General features: G+C 38.8%; 1 protein-coding gene across 1 annotated transcript in view; it reads right to left on the bottom strand.

The window, feature by feature from the left end:
* LOC141259075 (solute carrier family 12 member 3-like) overlaps window positions 1-13,514 on the bottom strand; it is a 30,934-nt gene extending 17,420 nt beyond the window's left edge. Inside the window, exons 1-13 of the mRNA XM_073674590.1 lie at window positions 12,825-13,514; window positions 12,544-12,696; window positions 12,359-12,434; window positions 11,865-11,960; window positions 8,263-8,402; window positions 8,036-8,146; window positions 7,821-7,932; window positions 7,357-7,487; window positions 5,944-6,028; window positions 5,682-5,836; window positions 5,339-5,446; window positions 4,935-5,058; window positions 3,481-3,582 (exon numbers count right to left, since the gene is read on the bottom strand). Coding sequence (XP_073530691.1) covers window positions 3,481-3,582; window positions 4,935-5,058; window positions 5,339-5,446; window positions 5,682-5,836; window positions 5,944-6,028; window positions 7,357-7,487; window positions 7,821-7,932; window positions 8,036-8,146; window positions 8,263-8,402; window positions 11,865-11,960; window positions 12,359-12,434; window positions 12,544-12,696; window positions 12,825-13,514 — 2,083 coding nt within the window. The remainder of the gene's footprint in view (window positions 1-3,480; window positions 3,583-4,934; window positions 5,059-5,338; window positions 5,447-5,681; window positions 5,837-5,943; window positions 6,029-7,356; window positions 7,488-7,820; window positions 7,933-8,035; window positions 8,147-8,262; window positions 8,403-11,864; window positions 11,961-12,358; window positions 12,435-12,543; window positions 12,697-12,824) is intronic.
* Window positions 13,515-15,045: the final 1,531 nt, after the last annotated feature.

The raw sequence follows: 15,045 nt of genomic DNA, 5'->3' as shown, positions 1-15,045 counted from the left end.
ACCTTACTTTCAGGTTAAAAATAATGTTCTATAAAACTCAGTCTTGTCAAAAATTTTTACATTTTTGTTGTGTTCACTGAGAATTGATTAAAATCTTACTTTTCAAAGGGGGTGTACTCATTTATGCAGATATCACTATATATATATATATATATATATATATATATATTACAGACCAAAAGTTTGGACACACCTTCTCATTTAAAGATTCTTCTGTATTTTCATGACTATGAAAATTGTACATTCACACTGAAGGTATCAAAACTATGAATTAACACATGTGGAATTATATACTTAACAAAAAAGTGTGAAACAACTGAAAATATGTCTTACATTCTAGGTACTTCAAAGTAGCCACCTTTTGCTTTGATGACTGCTTTGCACACTTTTGGCATTCTCTTGATGAGCTTCAAGAGGTAGTCACCGGAAATGGTCTTCCAACAATCTTGAAGGAGTTCCCAGAGATGCTTAGCACTTGTTGGCCCTTTTGCCTTCACTCTGCGGTCCAGCTCACCCCAAACCATCTCGATTGGGTTCAGGTCTGGTGACTGTGGAGGCCAGGTCATCTGGCGTTGCACCCCATCACTCTCCGTCTTGGTCAAATAGCCCTTACACAGCCTGGAGGTGTGTTTGGGGTCATTGTCCTGTTGAAAAATAAATGATGGTCCAACTAAACGCAAACCAGATGGAATAGCATACTGCTGCAAGATGCTGTGGTAGCCATGCTGGTTCAGTATGCCTTCAATTTTGAATAATTGCCCAACAGTGTCACCAGAAAAGCACCCCCACACCATCACACCTCCTCCTCAATGCTTCACGGTGGGAACCAGGCATGTAGAGTCCATCCGTTCACCTTTTCTGCGTCGCACAAAGACACGGTGGTTGGAACCAAAGATCTCAAATTTGGACTCATCAGACCAAATCACAAATTTCCACTGGTCTAATGTCCATTCCTTGTGTTCTTTAGCCCAAACTTGTCTCTTCTGCTTGTTGCCCGTCCTTAGCAGTGGTTTCCTAGCAGCTATTTTACCATGAAGGCCTGCTGCACAAAGTCTCCTCTTAACAGTTGTTGAAGAGATGCTAGAACTCTGTGTGGCATTGACCTGGTCTCTAATCTAAGCTGCTGTTAACCTGCGATTTCTGAGGCTGGTGACTCGGATAAACTTATCCTCAGAAGCAGAGGTGACTCTTGGTCTTCCTTTCCTGGGGCGGTCCTCATGTGAGCCAGTTTCTTTGTAGCGCATGATGGTTTTTGCAACTGCACTTGGGGACACTTCCCAATTTTTCGGACTGACTAACCTTCATTTCTTAAAGTAATGATGGCCACTCGTTTTTCTTTACTTAGCTGCTTTTTTCTTGCCATAATACAAATTCTAACAGTCTATTCAGTAGGACTATCAGCTGTGTATCCACCAGACTTCTGCACAACACAACTGATGGTCCCAACCTCATTTATAAGGCAAGAAATCCCACTTATTAAACCTGACAGGGCACACCTGTGAAGTGAAAACCATTTCCAGTGACTACCTCTTGAAGCTCATCAAGAGAATGCCAAGAGTGTGCAAAGCAGTCATCAAAGCAAAAGGTGGCTACTTTGAAGAACCTAGAATATAAGACATATTTTCAGTTGTTTCACACTTTTTTGTTGAGTATTTAATTCCACATTTGTTAATTCATAGTTTTGATGCCTTCAGTGGGAATGTACAATTTTCATAGTCATGAAAATACAGAAAAATCTTTAAATGAGAAGGTGTGTCCACACTTTTGGTCTGTACTGTGTGTGTGTGTATATATATATATATATATATATATATATATATATATACATACATACACACACACGCTGTACCTTGGGCAAGATATGAATTCAACACGTCACCAATTTTCAAAGTAAATATATTTCTAAAGATGCTAATGAAATGAAATTCTTACCAGATGTTTATCACAACCCATCCAGTCCACACAGGCAAAGAAATCAAACCATAGATGTCCATAAATTAAGTTATGTGTAGTAATGAGAAATGACACAGGGAAAAAGTATTGAACACGCTTACTGAAATTAATTGAATACTTCGTACAAAAGTCTTTGTAGGTGAAGACAGCTTCAAGATGCCTCCTGTATGGAGAAACTAGTCGCATGCATTGCTCAGGTATCAATGTCCTAAAGCTCCTTCTATTACCTCTGAGCTTTAGTTCCTTCCATAGATTTTCTATTGGATTCACGTCAGGTGATTGCTGGGCCATTCTATCAGCTTTATTTCTTTCTCTGAAATTAATTGAGTTTCCTTGGCTGTGTGTTTGGGATCATTGTCTAGCTGAAATACCTACCCTTATTTCTTCTTCCTTATCCTAGTAGATGGCAGCAGATTTTTATCAACAATATCTCAGTACATTTGTCCATTCATCCTTCAATTATATGAAGTTTGCCAGTGACGGATGCTGAAAAACAGCCCCACACCATAATATTCCCACCTCCAAACTTCACTCATGGTATGGTGTTTTTTGGGATGATATGTAGTGCCTTTTGGACTCCAAACATGGTGTGTATTATAGCAACCAAAGAGTTCAACTTTGGTCTCATCTGACCAGACTATGTTATCCCAGTATTTCACAGGCTTGTCTAAATGTTGTTGAGCAAACTTTAAAGGTGCTTGAACATGCTTTTTGTTCATCAATGGAGTCTTGTGTGGTAAGCGTGCATACAGGCCATGGAGGATGAGTACATTACTTATAGTTTTCTTTGAAACAATTGTACCTGCTGATTCTAGGTCTTTCTGTAGCTCTTCATGGATGGTCCTTTGCTCTTGGACAACTCTTCTGATAATTATTTTCACTCCTCTGTTTGAAATTTTGCGGGGAACACCTACAGTGAAATGATGTTCTTTCTTGATTATTTCCCCATCAGTGCTCACGGGAACCTTCAGTAGTTTAGACATTTTTCTGTAACCAATGCCATCAGTATGTTTTGAAACAATAAGTTTGCGAAGGTGTTGAGACAGTTTGCTGGTTTTACCCATCATGAGATGTTTCTTGTGTGGCATCTTGGTAATGAGATACCTTTTTATAGGCCATCGGTTGAACCAGCTGATATTATTTTTCACTAAGTGACTGGATTGCTTTCTAAGTACTGATGGATTTCAGTTGGTGTTATGACTTTCCATGGCTTTTTGCATCTCTCTTTCTTCATGTGTTCAATACTTTTTCCCTGTGTCATTTCTCATTATTACATATAACTTAATTTATGAACTTCTATGATTTGATTTCTTTGCCTGTGTGGATTGGATGGGTTGTTATCTACATCTGGTGAGAATTTCATGTCAATAGCACCTTTACAAATATATTTAGCTAGAAAATTGATGACGTGTTTATTATTTCACCCGCTGTACATATTGATATATACAGTAAAAAAAAAATCACACAAAAGAGAAAAAAAAAGATGTAGTCCCTGAGGAAAATGGAAGAATAAAGTTTTCTCTTTACCTGGAGAGTTGGTGATGGATGCATGGAAGCAACTGAAGTTGATGAGAGCATAGGAGCACAAAAAGAAATTGGAAATAATAGGGGCAATTGTGTTTAGCTCAGCTGTGGAGAGATAAGAGTTAAATAATAGATTTAACTATTTTCAGGAAGGAAATGACAAGTAACAACTGAAAATTGAAATAATCTTCTATGATTAGTAAAAGCAAATTAACTGCACTGAAGTAAAAATCTGCCAAACCTAAAAGGACCTGTCACCATGTCAATAGTGCCCAGGGTTTGCCTAGTGCTAGTTATTCTGGTCTTTACTAGGGGCTTTATTCTCGGAGTTCTCTAGGGTCATGTCTTTAGGCTGCTCTGTCTAATTAACCTGTGAGCAACCCAACTCCCCAGGTAAAGACCATAAAAGTTGCACTAGATAAAAAGACCCATATCTCTGGAACCGTACGAAGGACTAAAAAAAATCCCGAAAAACAAAATCTGTAATACCCAGGGAGGCAGCAAGAATAGGATAAGAGCAAAAACTGGCCACTTTTGACTAGATGACAGGTCTTCTTTATAACCATTTGCATTTTCTGTCAATTATTCCTTAGTGTATTTCATTTCCGTCTCTATTTCTTTACATGAATGTTGTGATAAAAGGGGTTTGGCAGCTACACTTTCTGCCCTAAGCTTTTTTTGACTGACTGGTTCATTTTAATTCATAAAAGATTTATCCCATGCACCACTCTAAAGTCTGTGCCGTGTTGGTACATCCCTCCATGATGTTGTAGCAATATAAAAATCCATGAACCAAAGCACCAGAAGATCTATCACTTTATTAGTAATATTGTACACAGAAAAACATTCCATGCGACGTTTCGGCCATTCAGGTCCTTTATCAAGCCATAAAATAACATCTCTTATTTGTATGGCTTGATAAAGGCCCTGTGTGGCCGAAACATTGCATGTAATGTTTTTTTGTGTACAATATTACTAATAAAGTGATCATCTGAAGAAGATCTTCTGGTGCTTTGGTTCATGGATTTTATTTATTTTTTTGGTTCATTTTAACTGCTAAGTCAGACCCATTCTCTGTTCCAGCTTATGGATACAGAGGAAGTGGCTGGCATAGCTACCCAAATCAGCCAGGCAGCCCCCTTCACATCCTATGTCAAGTATTGAGTTGAGCTGCCAGGACACATGAATATATTCAGATAGGGACATCTTTGGAAGTAAAAGTATATTAGTAGTTTGCATGTAATCATATAAGGAGCAGATATTAAGGTAACTTTAGAAGTGGACACCTTTGATGATTTTCTATTTCTATGTATAGTACTCTGACCACTGATATAACGACATAGGTAAGGGCAATACATTTTATCTGCACTAGATTTCATAAATATGGGTTATAGTATTGGATATCCTCCGCCCACTGTATAAATGGAGCAGATTGACAGGTTGTAGAATACACTTACCAATAAGGATAAATGCAATGGCAATAATAAAAGCGAGAAGGTATCCACGAATAGGCTCGTTGTTCTTCCCATAGCCTTTCCCAAAGAATCCAATAAAGGGGTATAGCTTATCCTTACACAGGCACTGCAACAATGAATTCTCTAGTTAGTGGTAAGGAAATGTGCATAAGAGTGCCCATAAAATGATTTCAACCACCTATAATAGACATGTAAGTACTGTATATTGGATAATATGATGTGTGTGTCCATAATATGTTGTACCATGTCAGTATCCCACAGATATACATATTTGCTTTAAAAGGAGAACATATGCGGTGTTGTATCTTATGGTTCATTGTATAGATTCAGGCTCAAAATGAAGTGAACATCTGACAAATCAATGGACATTTCCAATATCCTCATACCTGGAAGACTTTGGGAGCAGAGACCAGGCAGGCCAGAGCGGAGGACAGAGTGGCTGCAAAGATTCCGGCTGTGATGAGGGGGCTGAATGCAGAAACCATGCTCATTGCCTACAATGAAAAGTCAGAAATATTATGTAAAATAGGACATTTTTTTCTTTCTATTCCCCATAATAGGTGCAAAAAATAAGAAAAAAATCACTACATTTCAGAGTTCTGGAAATCTGATCATAAACTTGTCACTATTTTATTTGCCTTTGGTTTTGGAGAATGAAAACCTAATATGAAAATAAAAATATGACATTCATTTCATTTTTTTCTTATTATATCCATAACATTTTCTCACCTGATAATGGTTTGCTAGCCCGTAGTAGCAGGTTTCATTTTGGCGACATTCGCTAAAATCCCAGCCGAACTGACAGCTAAGCCCTTCGCAGTCTGTGTTATTGAGAAGTATTGTATCATTTATGATGCCAGAGGCGTCGCGGAGGACACAAGAGCCTGTAGAGATATATGAGAATAACTTATACGAGAATGTTCGGAACAGATAAATATCCATGCGGATGAATCACATTCTAATTGCTGATGCTACTCAACTACCTACTCACCTATAGTTGCTGAAATAGCCAGGTATGACACTGTGGTCCAAAATATGGCCATCAGGGTTCCTTTAGGTATGGCCACTGCTGGATCCTGAAATATGCATTTAAAGGTGAGTCTTCAATACGTTGTCCACTATTAGCTCAACCAATTCTTAAATACTATATACTCCCTAAAAAAAAAAATACCCTATACTCAACTCTCATACCAGCGCTGTTCCAGGAATGTCATTGCCTGGTCTCCTGAAGCTCCCGTGACATTGTTATGCCATGTGAGCTCTGCAGCCAATCAACGGCCGTTATTGAGCTACTGTGCTGTCACTTTTTTATGACGGACCTTGGACGTTTGTGAAAGGTATTAGAAGTGCTGCCCATTAGCGCTGATTGGTTACAGGGCTCATGTGGTATAACTATTGTATTTCCCTGAAAATAAGCCCTAGCATGATTTTACAGGATTTTTGGTTTATAAGCCCTACTCCAAAAACAAGCCCTAGTTACAGTCAGAGCCAACATTGGGGGACGTAACTGGGCAATTGCCCAAGGCCCCCACTCTCTTAGGGCCCAGTGTTTCTATTCTGAGTTTAAGACTGCTTAAGGACCTTTGGTGACCACACAGTCATACAGTGGCATGTAAAAGTTTGGGCACCCCTGGTCAAAATTACTGCTATTGTGAACAGTTAAGCAAGTTGAAGATGAAATGATTTCTAAAAGGCCTAAAGTTAAAGATGACACATTTCCTTTGTATTTTAGGCATATATATATATGTATTCATCTTTTACAAAGGTCCTTTAACTGCAAAGTATAAATGGTATGCAGGGCCAGCATTAGAGGGAAGAGGATGCAAACTGGGTAATTTCTCAGAGCCCCCACTCTCTTAGGGGCCCCCAGCTTTTCTATTTTGTGGTTAAGACTGCGTAAGGACCTTTGGTGACATCACAGTCATATGACCCCAATGTAACCAAAGATCCTTTAAGGGCGGGAGTCTAAAGGAACTAGGTTGGTATGTACTATATGTGCAGTGTGTATCTATATACATGTGTATGTGCAGTGTGTGTGATGACATCATTATATTTGAATAAATGTTGATTTTATTTGTTCAAGAATAAATTTGGATTGTTGTTCATGGAAAAAAATGAGACATCCCCTGAAAATAAGCCCTAACCCATTTTTCCGAGCAAAAAATATTATTTTGGGAAAAACACGGTATGTCATGTGAAAGGGAAACCCAGCGCCGACATCGCTGGAATGGCATCAGTATGGGAGGTGAGCATAGGGTATTTTTATTACAAGGGGAATATAGTATTTAAGAAGGGGTTTTTCAAGTCGTAGACAGTTCCTTTAATAAAAACTGCAATGGTCTAACTGTATCTAGATATGTATGTCACTGTGATCTGTAAAACTACAATATTCAGAACACTATACCTTAAGGTCTCCTGAGATGTTTGCACCAGCGAGGATGCCAGTAGCAGATGGAAAGAATATAGAAAACATTCCAAAGAACGTGCCAGTTTCCCCACGCCAGTTGGGAACAATATTTTCCAAAAAGATTGAGCCTGTGTGCACATGAAAGGATTACACATAGAGATGATCAAATGAGCACTGATGAAAAATGTTTTTGGTTTCATTTAATAAATTTTTTATTCATGTCTAAGACTGGGTTCAGATGAACATAGGGACCAATTGTAGCCTATGTGCTAGCCACATGAGCAATTTTCCACAAGGACCTCAAGATCAAATCGCAGGATGAACAACTCTGGTCCATCCGCAATGTGTACAAGCGTATGCAGTTGCATATGGAGCCAATCATATCCATTCGCAATTTGCATACTTGAGTGGCCCGATTATTATAACACCCATCTGAGAGGATTGTCTATGTGGGTTCTCACCTTGGTAACTGAAGAATCCTTTAGTTTGTTTCTCTTCACTAGGAGGCAACAGTGTCCCCACTATGTAGCTTGCAAAAGACACCATGATGACGAAGAAGAACACTATTTGTGCCTGGAGAAAATTGTCAAGATAAATATTAGTTTATTTGTACTAAATAAGGTTTTATTATGACTGGAAACGTCTTATGTTATAAATTGTATTCCACGATACAGACCTTTGCTTCCCACTCCATTCCAGCTAGTGAGATGAAGAGAAGAACTGTCACAGTAACTACACCTATGATCCTGATGTCATTCACAGGGTCGACAATCACAGCTTTATATTCCTAACAGAAAAAAGTTCAATAGACAGTTAGGAACACGCTTCATCAATATCCTTTCTTACCGATTTTTGTTTTATTTTAGACCATGTACACCGTAGAAGGTAAATGCACAAACTTACTATAAGTAGGTCTCGAACTGTCTCCGCAAAGCCTACAGTGTGCATTGCAACTGCTACTGCGTTGGCGAAAGCAAATATAAGTCCAATAGAGCCTCCTAATTCTGGTCCCAAACTTCGAGAGATGAGGAAATATGTTCCACCTATAACCAAGGAAATACATGTTACATTTCAAAATGCCAGAGAAGACAGATAAAAATGCAAGGTATTGTTATTTTTAAGGTTCGCTCACACTGGCGTATAAGAAATCAGTCTAATTCTCATCCAGGAGTGGGATGATTTTTTCTCACTTGTCATCTGTGTGCTGTCCGTGTACAATCTGTTTTTTTACTCAGCAGCTATTAATCTTTTACACGACCATTTACAGTCTCCTATGCTACAGAATAGCAATGTATCCGTAAAAATCTGATGCCATACTGATGGTCCCTATGGCATTCGATTTTTTTTCTCAGACCCATCAGATTTCGGACTGAAATCGCAGCACACTGCAATTTTTATCTCATGCCAGATACAGCTGAGAAAAATATGCAGATCTCCACTGACTCATAGAATAATATTGGTCTGATTGCAATCTGATATATATGTTATAAATAAGAAGTATCACTTCGAAGTGCATCATCCAATACTCTGAATGTATCTCTTTTGGGACTATTTCCTGAGATGATATACTTATCCATATATCTATGTGGATTTTTTTATGGAATTATATACTTTTTATGGATGGACTTTTTCTTAAATAAAAATACATGTTTTACTTGAAGTGCTGCCTTTGTTACATGGACTGTTTCCTTTAGAATTGAGATCCTTGCACTCCTGCAACTGTGGATAGGTGAGCTGATCGTCTGAATTTTTTCTCTGCTATTGATAAAGTATGTAGTTTGACAGTAGGGACAGTGAGAGTTAATGTTTGGGACTAGCCCAGAGTGGGAGGGGATAAGTTGAAGAGAAATTGATGGTTTTCCTGTCAGGAAGTCAGAAAGTGCCCAGTATGCATAAAGGACCTAAGGTCCAGAGTGAGCAGTGCCACATTTTGGGTGTCCCTAAATGAGAGGAGACCGAAGGGGAGAGAGAGCGAGATCCGGAGCAGAAGTGAGACAGGATGATCTACCGGAGACAGGTCCTGGGGAGGACGCCTAGCAGAAAGGCCCAGAGTTTATAACTCTTGAGCAGGACTGAGTACGTGATACGAGTAAAATGTCCTGGGCCGGAGTTTCAGAGCGTCAGCATTAGAGAACATATGTACCGGCCATAGTGGCACCCTGAAGGGCAAGAAGATGCGGAACCGCGGGTCGAGTAAATGGCTCTCGCTAAACATGACTGTAGTGTTAAACTGGGTTGTGGTGAATTAGTGAGAAGCAGTGGAAACAGAGGACAAGTAAAGAGAGTATAGAGAAAAGGTGAAGATAGAGAACCGTATAGAAAAGAAGGAAGGAAACTGCGGAAAATGCTTCGAGTTGTAAAAGAAACGCTCATAAGACTGTGTACTCGCTATCTCTTGTATATATTCCCTACCAGGTTCCTGTTCAGTAAAATGTTTATTTTTAAATGGTGGTCTCCCTCATTGAACTGTCTAACACCTAGTTCTTGCAAATCAGCAACATCGGTTACATGCAGCTAGCAAGCTAGCACGGGAGTAGCGCCCTGACAGCACAAGTCCACACACCCAGGCAGGACCCCCACCTTCATGTAACGTGCCGGGGCGCAAGAGACGAGTACTTCGCCCATGACTACCACAGCGCGCCATATTACAATGTGACACATGTCTCCATGTAGCCCTAGCCTAAAGGCTCATTATCAAAGCTAGTTTGACCTGGGAATTTCTACAAATAAAAAAAATGACACACTTGTACAGTCATGGCCAAAAGTATTGAGAATGAGACAAATAGTAATTTTTCCAGAGTTTACTGCTTCATTTTTTGTAATGGCAATTTGCATATACTCCTGAATGTCAAAGAGTGATCAGCTTAACAGCAATTACTGTACTTGCAGAGTCAATATTTGCCCAGAAAATGAACTTTAACCCCCAAAACACATTTCAACATCATTGCAGTCCTGCCTTAAAAGGAGCAGCTAACATCATTTTAGTGATTGATCCATTAACACAGGTGTGGGTGTTGATGAGGACAGGGCTGGCGATCAATCAGTCATGATTAAGTAAGAATGACATCACTGGACACTTTAAAAGGAGGCTGGTTCTTGGTATCATTGTTTCTCTTCAGTTAACCATGGTTATCTCTAAAGAAACATGTGCAGGCATCATTGCACTGCACAAAAATGGCCTAACAGGGAAGAGTATCGCAGCTACAAAGATTGCACCTCAGTCAACAATCTATCGCATCATCAAGAACTTCAAGGAGAGAGCTTCCATTGTTGTCAAAAAGGCTCCAGGGCGCCCAAGAAAGACCAGCAAGCGCCAGGACCGTATCTTAAAACTGTTTCAGCTGCGGGATCGGACTACCAGCAGTGCCGAGCTTGCTCAGGAATGGCAGCAGGCTGGTGTGAGTGCTTCTGCACGCACTGTGAGGCGGAGACTCTTTGAGCAAGGGCTGGTTTCAAGGAGGGCAGCAAAGAAGCCACTTCTCTCCAGAAAAAACATCAGGGACCGACTGATATTCTGCAAAAGGTACAGGGAGTGGACTGCTGAGGACTGGGGCAAAGTCATTTTCTCTGATGAATCCCCTTTTCGATTGTTTGGGACATCTGGAAAACAGCTTATTCGGAGAAGAAGAGGTGAGCGCTACCACCAGTCTTGTCTCATGCCAACTGTAAAGCATCCTGAAACCATTCATGTGTGGGGTTGCTTCTCAGCCAAGGGAATCGGCTCACTCACAGTCTTGCCTAAAAACACAGCCATGAATAAAGAATGGTACCAGAATGTCCTCCAAGAGTAACTTCTCCCAACCGTCCAAGAGCAGTTTGGCGCCCAAAAATGCCTTTTCCAGCATAATGGAGTAACTTGCCATAAAACAAAGGTGATAACAAAATGGCTCATGGAACAAAACATAGAGATTTTGGGTCCATGGCCTGGAAACTCCCCAGATCTTAATCCCATTGAGAACTTGTGGTCAATCATCAAGAGACGGGTGGACAAACAAAAACTAACAAATTCTGGCAAAATGCAAGCATTGATTATGCAAGAATGGACTGCTATCAGTCAGGATTTGGTCCAAAAGTTGATTGAGAGCATGCCAGGGAGAATTATAGAGGTCTTGAAGAAGAAGGGGCAACACTGCAAATATTGACTTGCTGCTTTAACTCATTCTAACTGTCAATATAACCTATTGGTACTCATAATATGATTGCAATTATATTTCTGTATGTGATATAAACATCAGACAAACACTAATAAAAACCAGAGGCCAGCAGATCATGTGAAAATATAATTTTGGTGTCATTCTCAAAACTTTTGGCCATGACTGTACTTGGGCTGTGGCTGGTATTACAGCTTATTTAATTGGATGAGACACCTACAGACAGGCACAGCACATGGACAAGTATGGAAATAAATGAAGTCCCTTTTTAACAACCTCTTTAATAAATAGCAGTAATAACTTACTTTTTTTAGCGATCAATGCTACTGCATCACTAAAAGTGATAAAACTTACCTGATTTAACTTTGCCATTAGTAGAGATAGCAGAAATGGACAAGCCGGTGATAGTTGTTACTAGAACGGACATTAGAATGATCAGCCATGTGAGACCTAAACAAAAGTACGATAAAATATGGTGGTTTTAGTCACTTTCCCCTGTGTATATTTCTATATAAATATATGTTTTTGTATTCTGTATGGACCTTATCTTATAAACTCCACTAACATTCACTTTGTTCACAGATAGTCTACAGTATCAGTCCAACACAGACTTTCCCTTCTTGGTAGCCTCTGAATGTCTATTCCTTTTCCATGTCTTTATTTTACCAATTCCTGGAAATCCCTCTCTTTCCATATTCTGTGCATTTTCTCATAATATTTAATAATCTAGCTATAATGTAATATTAAAAAAAAGGTAAGACAAAATAAAGAACAACAAGAAATAATCTGTTCATATTATATTTGGTGATATCCAAATCAGATTATTTAGGGTATCTAATTATCCATACCTATTCCAGCTTGTGCTGTGATCCATGGTAACCTCAAGTATAGGATAACACCCCAGATATTTAACATGCACCGGATCTGAAGAGTGAATAGATATAAAATAATAAATATATTAATATACAAATATTTAGGAAAATACTTGTACATTGTTAAGGGGCTTCTTCTACATGGTCAAGGTTCTTCTTACCATTACACCCTTGATCCACCCAAACCGAACAGGTTCAGAATTAGTTTTCTTTTTCTTATTCTTCTCATCAGTCTCCTCCTGTAATTCAAGCTCATCTTTGTCACAAATTTCTACATCTTGATCCAAATGTACTGGAACTAGTTGCTGTTCGTCCTGAAGACAGCAAAAAGCAAATTACTCATGATTGTAGTGACAGAGAAATAAGGAAACACTTCAAATATGAAAGCTATAAAAAGTGGGTAAGACATTTATCTTCTTCACATTACAACATGCTGACTTACCACTATGGCATTGCGAAGAAGATCAAGGGATGGGCGACTCCTTTTCAGTCTTCCAGGGGCTACAGAGTAGACGTAATGTTCATGCCTTGGTATAGCATCCAGAGTATTGTAGGCGATCAGATTATTACTCACGGGTAGTTGTGCAGGATTTAGGCAGATGCCAGCTGACAAAGAATTATCTGTTTCTCCACAATTCCCAACCATTTCATGTACCTCATTTTCAATGGAGCATGGAATCATCTGAAGTCCTATACTAAGGTCCTCGATTGACTGGTTAAGGTGATTCAGAGCTTCTTGTACCTGTTCTTCTGATCCATCTAAAGCTAGTCCATCGGTAGTAGAGGTGTATCCCAAGGAGAGGTCATCACTGCCAGATGAGCATTCTAGAGACTCCACACTATTAGATGTGTTTGTGACAGCCATCTTTGTATTTCTCTCTGGAGAATATCCTGGAGTTGGGCAATTGTAGTTCTCATGTACATGGGCATGGTCATTCTCAGCAGCAAGAGTAGACTTTTTATGGACATTTTTGTAACTTGGTCGATCTTCAGAGCAGTAAACTGTATAGGAAACTTGCTCACTGGATTGGGGGATTCTGTTCGGAGCCCAAGTTCCACAGTGGCCAGACATGGAGACTCTCTCTATAGTGAATCTGCCAATAGTGAATGGATTGCTCCTTGGGCAATTCATAAGCTCCAGACAGAAGATCTGCTGGAACTGTATATATTTTCTGGAAAGTAAAATGTAGCAATTAATCATGTTATATCAACACTAAGGCCACGTGCACACATTGAGCATTTGGTGAGTTTTTTACCTCAGTATTTGTAAGTCAAAACCAGGAGTGTAACGATCAGAGGAAAGTACAATAGAAATACATGCATCACTTTTGCATTTTTTACCCGCTCATAATTTTAGACTACAAATACTGAGGTGAAAAACTCATCAAATACTCAACATGTGCGCATGACCTAAGGGCTTATTCACAGATTGCAATTTTTTACTTCTAATGTCATCTCACTGCGCAAAAAACAAGCCCTCACTCAGCCCCATCAACAGAAAAATTATATATTTTTTTCTCTCTCGGAAAATGGCAACGCAAAGCAAAAACATTGTTTACAATATTCTGAATTTTTTCTCATCACTTAAATATAAGAAAATTGCTGCTTGTTTGGTATCACCATAATCAGACTGACCTGACCAATTACATTTCCAGGTAATTTTTACCGCGCAATGAACACCACAAAAACACTTTCCCACACACACAAAAATGGCAGAATTGCATTTTTTACAACATTTTATAACACTTAGAACTTTTTTCTCGTGTTCCAGTACGTTATATGGTAAAATGAATGGTGTCATTCAAAACTATAACTTGTCTCACAAAAAAACAAGCCCTCATATGGCTATTTTGATTGAAAAATAAAAAAGTTATGGCTTTTGAAAGAAGGCTAGGAGAAAACAAAAGTGCAAAAACGAATAATTCCTTGGTCCTTAAAGGGTTTTAAAAAACCCCAAAACATTACAAAAGTGTGGAGCTGCCAACGGACCAAAAGAGAATCCTGGAGGTACACAACATGTTGTTTGATGGAAATACAATTATGATAATTCCAACGAAAATGTTAAGATTTTTGAGCATACATACATATACAGTATATGTATGTATGAATGAATGCTCAAAAATCTTAACATTTTTGTTGGAATTATCATAATTGTATTTCCATCAAACAACATGTTGTGTACCTCCAGGATTCACTTTTGGTCCGTTGGCAGCTCCACACTTTTGTAATGTTTTGCTATCTTTGTGTTTTACATATAATAATGCATACGCATAATATTATTATTCTTATTAGAGTTAGCCACAGGCAAATATACACATAGATGTATACACAAAAGTAGAGAACCTCAATGTTTTTTGATCCAGCTAACAAACAGATTGCAGCTGGGAATAAGGCAAATGAAAGACATTTTATGACACTTTAGTTCCCCATCAAATGAATGGATCCTGTACTGTAACATGTTTTATGATCCCAAAACGAATCCAAAAATGAAAATAACTACTGGACATGTGAACAGAGATTAACGGCCCAAAAAAATGAAAATATTTTTTTAGCCATTGCATGGATGATCAGAAATTAGAATATATAAAATAGCTAGGGAATAATACAAAGACCCACACAAACCAAGCACTGATAATATGTAATACTTTTCTAATATGAGCATA

The sequence above is a fragment of the Phyllobates terribilis genome, unplaced genomic scaffold (assembly GCF_046119375.1).
Source record: "Phyllobates terribilis strain yellow unplaced genomic scaffold, ASM4611937v1 Scaffold_1__5_contigs__length_1240528914, whole genome shotgun sequence".
Taxonomy (NCBI): domain Eukaryota; kingdom Metazoa; phylum Chordata; class Amphibia; order Anura; family Dendrobatidae; genus Phyllobates; species Phyllobates terribilis.
Note: the sequence above shows the minus strand (reverse complement) of the source record. Positions and strands in the feature narration are given on the sequence as shown.